General features: G+C 28.8%; 1 protein-coding gene across 1 annotated transcript; it reads right to left on the reverse strand.

The window, feature by feature from the left end:
• Positions 1 to 5,576: 5,576 nt before the first annotated feature.
• LOC136081171 (zinc finger MYM-type protein 1-like) lies at positions 5,577 to 7,807 on the reverse strand. The gene is made up of 4 exons (XM_065798468.1): positions 7,594 to 7,807; positions 6,537 to 7,498; positions 5,783 to 6,435; positions 5,577 to 5,712 (listed from the first exon to the last, which is right to left on the reverse strand). The coding sequence occupies exons 1-4, from the start codon at positions 7,805 to 7,807 to the stop codon at positions 5,577 to 5,579; spliced, it is 1,965 nt and encodes a 654-aa protein (XP_065654540.1).
• Between the last annotated feature and the right edge of the window lie 1,369 nt (positions 7,808 to 9,176).

Consider the following 9,176-nt stretch of genomic DNA (forward strand, 5'->3'; position numbering starts at 1 on the left):
AATACAAAATAAGCCATTTTTTAATATCTTTAGATATTTTTACTTTTATAAAGTTTTACTTTTATTTAAAAATTGAATTGCGGAAAAACCTTCTTTATTTTGATTTATAGCATTTATTTGTCATTTTATAAAGTAATTCCTGTCTTTTGTTTATTAAATAGTAATAAATATTGGCAGATTAGTGTACTTTAGTAGCCAAAGTGGTTAGCTTGCTGCTCTTCCGAAGTACAGCACGAGGTTTCAAATCCCAATAAAAATTAAAACAATTTTAAAGTTCTATCGATGTTATATACATAACATATATAAAGATATTATATACTATAACAAACAAAAGAGGGTCCTAATAAGCTGCGAAAAAAAATAAAGGATAAAAACTTAATAGAAACTTATTTAAAAAAAAATTACTAGTCTTTGCCCGTTTTATTTTTATGGAAGTTTACAATTTTAAGATAAGACGATATAAAGTATTGAAAACTAATTATTAATTCAAAACAAAGATTTGACAAATTTTTATTTTATACCACTTACTAAAAATTATTGAAATAAAAGACAATATAAAGTATGGCAATAGTTTGTGTGGAATAGACTTACCATGACACGTATTATGCGGGCCATGGTAAGTTCATTATTCCACATATTTTTAAATCTAATTCCAAATGATTTTTAAACTTTTTAAAACCGATTATAATTAATCAATAAATTTAAAGCGGACATTTGAATATTATTTAAAAAATCCGTTTCGGATACAAACATCCGAACCGTTGATTAATACGTGGTTTAATTAACTTCAATATTAATGTTTCGGTAGTCGTTTGGGGAGCCGCGGTGCCCCAAACGACTACCGAAACATTTTGATAAAGTTAATTATGTTTTTATAATTTTAATTAATAAATTTTTAGTTAATAGTTATGTATAAAATACAAAAAAATTTTAAAATATTACAAAAGTTTTGCTGGTACAAATCTAAGCTAGAATAACATCACTTGATGGACTTTCATTCAGAACTTTTATAACATTTAATGACCTTCAAAAATCATTAAAAGCATTAAGTTTTGCATTATAGCTGGAAAAGAAGTGCATTTGTTTAACTAATTACTATGCAACAGTTATGCAGAAAGTTAAAAAATTAGCAACTGCTCAGCAGTTGTGATCGGCCCATGCAATTAAACTTGAATTTGTAGGTATTCTATAAAAAAAAAGATATAACCAAAAATAGATGCATCTGCTCGAATGAATCAATTGACATTGATCTTCCGATAACAAAAAACACAAAAACTATGGTGCTTTTAAAAAAAATTGTAAATAGATACGAAGAAGGAAATAGATACGAGGAAAAAATTGTCAAATTGGTCTCCTAATACAAAACGTAGAAAAAGTTTTTAATGGTGAATATTAAAATTAATATTTTAATATTCACCATTAAAAACGTGCATTTTTAATGGTGAATATTAAAATATTAATATTTTAATATTCACCATTAAAAATGAAGTACTTCAGAATTATGTATCTCAAATTTGGTAAAGAATATTACTTAATTACAAAAATTTGTAAATATGTTTTATTTATAGATAAATTTATATTTAGATTTAATGTTAAATATAAATTTCATAGATGGTTTTGAAACAATTTTAGCTACTATCTGAAATGATAATGACATTCGTCAATCAGCTAATCAAACTAATTTTGGAAAATATTGTATATCATTTCGGGGAGCTTTCATTTTGAATAAATTAGTTTAGAAAAACTTTGGCTAATCAAAGTTTTTCTTAACTAATTTATTCCAAATAAAAGCTCCCCAAAATGATATACAATATTTTAGCTATCTCGTTTTCAAGCTATTTAGACTTTAGCTCGTTTTCAAACAAAATAATAAATCAATATCTTTAGGTATTTAGCTATTAACAAATCAAAATCAAAATCTTAGCTATTAACAAAATCTTAGCTATTAAAATTTTTTTAGCTATTAACAAATCGAAATCAAAGCCTTTAGCTATTTAGAACTTACCTAAAGACTTTGTCTTTAGCTAAGTTCTAAATATGTAATAGCTAAAGACTTTGATTTCGATTTGTTAATAGATAAAAAAATTTTAATAGCTAAGATTTTGTTAATAGCTAAGATTTTGATTTTGATTTGTTAATAGCTAAATACCTAAAGATATTGATTTAATATTTTGTAATAATGTTATAGCTAAAGACTTTGATTTCGATTTGTTAATAGCTAAAAAAATTTTAATAGCTAAGATTTTGTTAATAGCTAAAATTTTGATTTAAATAGCTAAAGACTTTGATTTCGACTAAATCTCGTTTTCAAACAAAATCTTAAAAAGTCATTTTCTTTTATTAAATGATTTATCTGTTTTTATTTAACTTTTTTTTTTTAAAATTAAACAATTTATTAACTGATATTTAACACTTTTTGTAATTATAAAACAGTATATTTACATCTTTATATCAAAAACGGAGTTTATTTTTATTAAAAATTATTGTTATTATAAATAATCTAAAATAGAAGTAGTTTGCTTCTATGAACTGGACATCGTGCTATATTAGACTTTATTCTAGTGGAGCGACAAAAATTATTGTATTTTTTTTAAAATTCATCGACAGAAATGAGAAAACTACAGAAAAAGGCAATGCATCCAATTGGGATGCAACTCTACTTGGTAAGAAGTTATGTCAATTCGAGTTATTTGAAATTTCTCTGACAACAGCATGGTGGTGGATTTTGTTTTGTAAGTTTCCTGCTGAACAATTTAAAAAACAAGTGGGTGTTATATTTGGATTTAGGAGCTTGACTTTATTAAAGTTCTTGTAGATTTTTAAATACTCTTTTTTTTTATACTTTTGGTTTACATTTGTTGGTCGTTTTACAACTTTATATAACCAATAATAAAAATAATAATATAAAACTTGCATTGATAGAAAATATAACAAATATAAACAAAGTATCTGAAAGAAGATTGCGATGATCTTGTCGTCAGAACCTTAAATAAGCATTTAACAAGGATCGGATAAACAAAAAATTAATAAACTTTTACAAAATTCCAAGATAAATAATATATGTAATAATATATGAAGAAAGATCAAGAGGATTTTTTCATCGGAGTTTTATAAAAGTGTAAATGAACATATAAATTAATAAGAACACTAAATAAAACAAGTAGGAATAAACTTTTCTAATAGCGGTTCACCAAACGACTAGCGAAGCATTTTATTCAAGTTATTTATGTTTTTATAATATATAATATATAATTATCTTTTATATATTTTTAACTTTTACTACTAATAAAAACTCAATATATTATCTAATGAAACAACGAGGTTTTTTAATTTATAATTTTTATATTCTTTAGTATGATTTAGAGGATTCGCATCTTAAGGAATTACTTTCACATTATTATCTTTGCACCACGGTAAAACGTTTTTAGAACAGTGAGAAGCGGCAAGATTGGACCAAAATGTCTTCAACGATTTTAATGTTTTTGGATGCTCATTGCCTGCTTCTAATAGATTAACAAAATCTGCAGGATTAAAGTAGTGATCACCAAACCATATATCATCTCATAAACCACAGATAAAGTCACACGCTGTTTGAGCAGATTTCGATTCTTGACATTATGGTATTAGAATGTAACTCTTGAGTTTCATCTTGCATTGCTTATAGCAGGAAGTGATATGAAATTCATTTTTCAAAGGTGCCTTTGCTTTTAAACTTTCTATAACAAGTTATTAAGTGATGCATGTCATCACTTAATAACTTGTTATAGAAAGTTTAAAGTCTATGTCATCTCGCCAGCCTGTCCAATTCACTTTAGCCAAAGAATTTTTAGTATTCTTAAAAAATAAAATCAGGTTCTCTTACTCTTGTAGTAATCTTTTCACAAAAGGGTTATAGAGGTTTAGTGATGTTATTGATCTTTTAAAAAGATCATTCATGACATGTTTTAAAAGAATTTAAATTATGGTGTTGGCATCCTAGAAAAGTAAGTTTTTCTCGCCCAATGGTTTTGAAATGTTTCTGTAACAGTGTTACTACACCAATTCTTATTCCCGTATTTGCAGATGTTGTGTCAGATCCAATCATTTTTATGGCTGGCTACAGCTTATATTCATCAGGCACAAGCTTTATCCCATTAAATATTGTTTCACCTTTTCCATTCATAAGTTCGAGAACAGAAAGTTTAACCTCTCTCTTTTCATTTTTCAAAACAACTACTTGATGTTCCATTTTCATCATTTGCTTTCCATCAAAGTGTAAAAGCCACTTTTCATTTTTTTTAGTTTTCCATATAATTTGCTTTCAACTTTTCTCCTTTTTTCATGACACCTTTGTAGACACCACTTTGCGTTGGAGTAGGAATAGAAATTACAACTTGATAATGTCTTGCAGACTCTATGTGTTTATAAATTCCGGGTTTTCGACTATCTTTGTCAAGTTTTTTTAATACATTTTCTATTTTTCGTTCTGATGCTGATTTCCCTTGTATAATTGGAATATTCAGCTCTCTCCATAGTAGTTCACTTTCTTTAGCGACTATTACAACTCTCTCATTTCTGCTTTTCACATTTGATAACAAACTTTTAAATCGATCAATGATATGCGGTTCTGTTGGCATTTTACTCATTTTACCAAAACTTTTATTAAAAGTAGCACATTTTCTTGAATTCTTAGCTATTTTAAACCTCACTAAATTTGGTTCCCAAACTTTCTTATTTTTTTCTGAAGCAAGACCATTTTTGGCCATTTATGTATTTCTAATACGTTATTTATAACTCATAAAGATAAGACTAAAAATTATTACGGCTTAGGGGTGATCTTTTGCAAAAAATAACATCAAAAACTTATATTTTCTGTTTATAAATATAATTTCTCCACTCATGGTGATAGGGAATTGAAAATTATTCAAATTTTTTTTTACCCCTACTGCATACCACAGCTACAAATTGCTTGCCTCGCAAGGAACTTGGATGCAAAATTTTCTCGTCGAATACATCTAAATTGATTATTGACAGGTTTATCATTGTTTTCATAGTAAAATTGTTGACCAGGAAGTTGAGAAAAATTCGCCTTGCAATATGTTTCGTCGCTTTCAATGCTCATACTTTTATTGGCCGTTATTTTAACTTCTTTGCGCGTCGAGTTCCTTTAATTTCACCATTTAAACTTCTCATAGGTGTATTTTTCTTATGAAATACTTTAATTCCAGCATTTTTAAGTACTTTTTTGATATAAATCTTGAATTTTCTTGCTAGATTTTGCTGTGACTGATTCGGATTTCTTACTCAGTGCCGTGGCTTGTGGATTTGGCCCCCACTCCCCAAAACTAGCCAATACGGCCTGCAATTTTTTTTTTTTTAATCTAAAAAAGTGGATAAATTTTACAGGTTACTTCAAAACAGCAGGGTACCTGACATATTTTAACGTCGCCGTTCATAAGACTAAATGCAATCAAATTAACGCTTAAATTCAATTAGATATATTTTTAAATTGTTAAATTGATATAGAGTTACTAGTGAAGAGTTTCTTTAACTACTGTAAATGCATTACGCAGATAATAGAAGTATGCCGCAAATCATCAAAAAAAGGGTTTGCGACGTGATTTCATGCTTGCAAACTCATTTATTATGCCTTCATAACTTATTGCTCTTGCAACCTCGTTCTTAATAGACAGCATTGCTAAGGAAGACAAACGTTCATCGACCGTTGTTGACCTATTTAAAAATACAAAGAAATAATGCTGCACGTATTTATGTATAATGAAGCAAGATTATTTATACTAACCTATGAAATGTTTTAATTAGTTTTAACTTGCTGAAGCTACGTTCTGCACTTGCAACAGTAACTGGTAAAGTAAGAATGATTCGTAACGCAATAACTAGATTGGGATAAGTTTCTTGCAGCTCTTCTTTGTAGATGTAGTTTAGGAAGTCATATGCAGATTTTAGGAGAGCATTTTTTTCCTCCTTTATAACTATGACAAAACGTTTTAACTCCGATTCTAAATACTCAGAATCTATATCAGCAAGCTTTATTTGCAAATTTTTGCAATAAGCAGACAGAGAATTTTCATTACAAGCTTTGATAAGACTCTCAGATCGGTAAAGAAAGTCATTAAGCTTTGTGACAATGCTGATCTGTTCAAAACGCTTTTTTACTGATGCAATTGACATATCAATTAGTGGCAAAAAGAAATCTGCTTTATACTGATGTTTAGGTTGCCAAGTGTGATCAGCACACTCGTATGAATAAATTGATTTTTTTTTTCGTGAACGCACCATCAAAAAAACCTTTTCAATACCCAATACTTCTGCAATTTCTGATGCCTTAACACGTGCGTCAGAAAATCCATTTTCGCGATACTCATAAAGAAACACTTTATTTGCATTTATTTCACTAGCTATTATGTCGAGAGAGGATGCAGAAGACTGAAGCAGCTTACTTGTTGAGAGAGGTTGCAGAAGACTGAAACAGCTTACCAAATAATGATTGATAATAAGAAAGGCCATGTTCTAATATATTTTGTCAGTAATCGTACTTCTGTGGCTGTTGGTCCATCTCTTTTTTCTAAGGCATGTTCTTCCAATTTTTCAAATGCCTCTAAGATTTCTTTTAAATAGAAGCGAAGTGGTTTAACACAGTTTATTCTACTTTCCCATCTGGTATCTGATTGTGGCTTGACTGAAATTGCCACGCATGATTTTAAAATTTCCCATCGAGGAGGAGACGATGAAAAGAGCGTATATAACCTTGAAAGAACACCAAAAAAAGAAATTGCACTGATGGATGACAGTGCACCATCAGCAATAACAAGATTGAGTGAATGGTTAGCACATGGAACATATAAGGCCTTAGGATTCATTTCCAGAAACCTTGCTTGAACACCTTTTACTTTTACTTTCATATTAGCAACATTATCGTAAGATTGACCTCGACAGTCTAAAATATTTAGATCCCAATTTTTTGCCTGATTTAAAAATGCATTGAAAAACCCTTTTCCATTGGTATCATTTACTGTGAGATATCCCAAGAAATTTTCGGAAATGTCGATACCTACTCCAGGAGTACATGTTACTGATCGCAGAATAATGCTCATTTGTTCTTTGTGCGAAACGTCTGGCGTACAATCTAAAATAAAAGAATAGTATTTTGCCTTTTTTACCTTAAAAAGGTTTTTGGATTCAATCTCCCTAGCTAAAAGTCTAATCAACTTGTTATGTGTGTCATTGCTCAAGTAGTGCTCCTTGGTTTCTTTGTCCTGAATTCTTTGCATAAGCTCATTGAGAACGGTATTATACTTAGCCAGTAATTCAAACACCCCAAGAAAGTTTCCATTGCTCTTTGAACCAATGGCTGTGTCTGAACCATGGAATGCAAGATTTCTTGCAGAAGGAAATAAGGTAATGTCTAGTATCTTTTCTAACACATCCCTCCAAAATATCCGCTCTTTATGAAGCAACTTTTGTTGTTTCTCGTCTATGGTAGCTTGATTTGCAATGCCTGCATTACCAAAATTGAGGAAAAAGAAATTAATTAAGAAAAAAAAGTAATAAAGCAAATAATTAAAGAAAATATCAGTTTCCTGATATTTAAACCTTTTCGTAAAGTCATCCATTGTTCAAAACACTTGAAATGTGCACTGCATGTTTCGTGTTCTTTAAGTTTTTTTGACAAGCCCTCCCAAGTGTTTATTCCTTGCCGGAATGGTAAAGAAGTTATCCCAAAAAGTTTGCAACAAAAACAAAACACTTTATTGCTGTTCAAAGAATATATGAGCCATAAGCGTTCAAAGATTTCTCCATTTTTCATCTTGCGGTTATAATAATTCAGTGAAAATCGTCTTCTTTCTAAATTGGATGGAAAATCAATTTCGATCTTTTTGAAACCACGTTTAACAATGTCACACCTCTGTGCGTCAGAAACATTATCTGGCCACTCAGAAGGATCATCACTGAGAAAAATAGGCGGAATTATTATGTCATTTGACGTAGACTCTCATATCAACCTATCTGACCCTACTCTAGTATTCAAATAATGACAATCAGAATTATTTATAGTTTCTGTTGGTATCGAAACACTTCTAGTCTGAACTAATGGTTTCAAAAAATGTGTTAGCTTGGGGTGATTTGCGATTTCCTCCCTGGCTGCAGCTTTTTCTCTTCTCTTAGTGGCACTACTTTTCACTTTTTTCATACCAATAATTATATCGTGATATACTATCGAAATATAATTATAAATTTTTGGAAACCTTCATTATTTGTTTTTTTTTATATAAAAAACTAACAACGCATAATAATAATAATAATAATAAGAATAAGAATAAGAATTTCTATGATATTATAAATAATAAAACCAAAATATCATTATTAAGAATAAATAAAAATAAATGATTGACAAGGAAGGAGTCACTTATGCAGAGTGACACCAAATATTTATATTATTATCATTAACTTAAAAAATAATAATAATAACAATAATAATAATAATAATAATAACAAAAAAATCAGTTCAATGATAATTTGATTGAAACAAATAATAGACTTTTTATTTAAAGCAAAAGTAATAACATATAGCATAGTAATAAAATAAATTATTACCAAGATAAATTTTGAATCGCCAAAAATAAAAAACGATTTATAATTTATAAATAAATAAACATTGAAATATGTAATCTAAATACAAATAATAAAATATTCGCACTTAATAAAATATGCGAATTAGAGAAATATATTTTTTCGCACGATTGGGTGCTGCTTAATGGTTTCTCTTTTTCGGTTTGACAGATTTTTATAAAGCTCGCGTTTTTCAAAAAATTCGGACCTCGGGAGTTAATCATTTTTTTTCTTTTTTTTTCTACATGAAAAATATTATTGCTTTTTTCACGCTTGCTTAATTTTGGAAATATCGTGTTTTAAAGGCCATGTTTTTTTATAAATAGTAACAGTAACTATATATATATTCAAATATTCTTATTATAAAAAATACAAAAAAAAATAATTTCAAATTACAAAAAGGGCCCCGAAAAATGCTGGGTCCCCCTCAGTTGGGGATGTAGGGGAGCCTTGCCACGGCTCTGTTCTTACTATTGAAATGAGAATCGACTTTACCTTTTTGGATTTATGGAAAATTTTCTTTCTTCCACTTCCAGGTTTTTTTTCAAAGCTTTGAGTAGTCTTAA

Source organism: Hydra vulgaris, chromosome 06 (assembly GCF_038396675.1).
Source record: "Hydra vulgaris chromosome 06, alternate assembly HydraT2T_AEP".
Taxonomy (NCBI): domain Eukaryota; kingdom Metazoa; phylum Cnidaria; class Hydrozoa; order Anthoathecata; family Hydridae; genus Hydra; species Hydra vulgaris.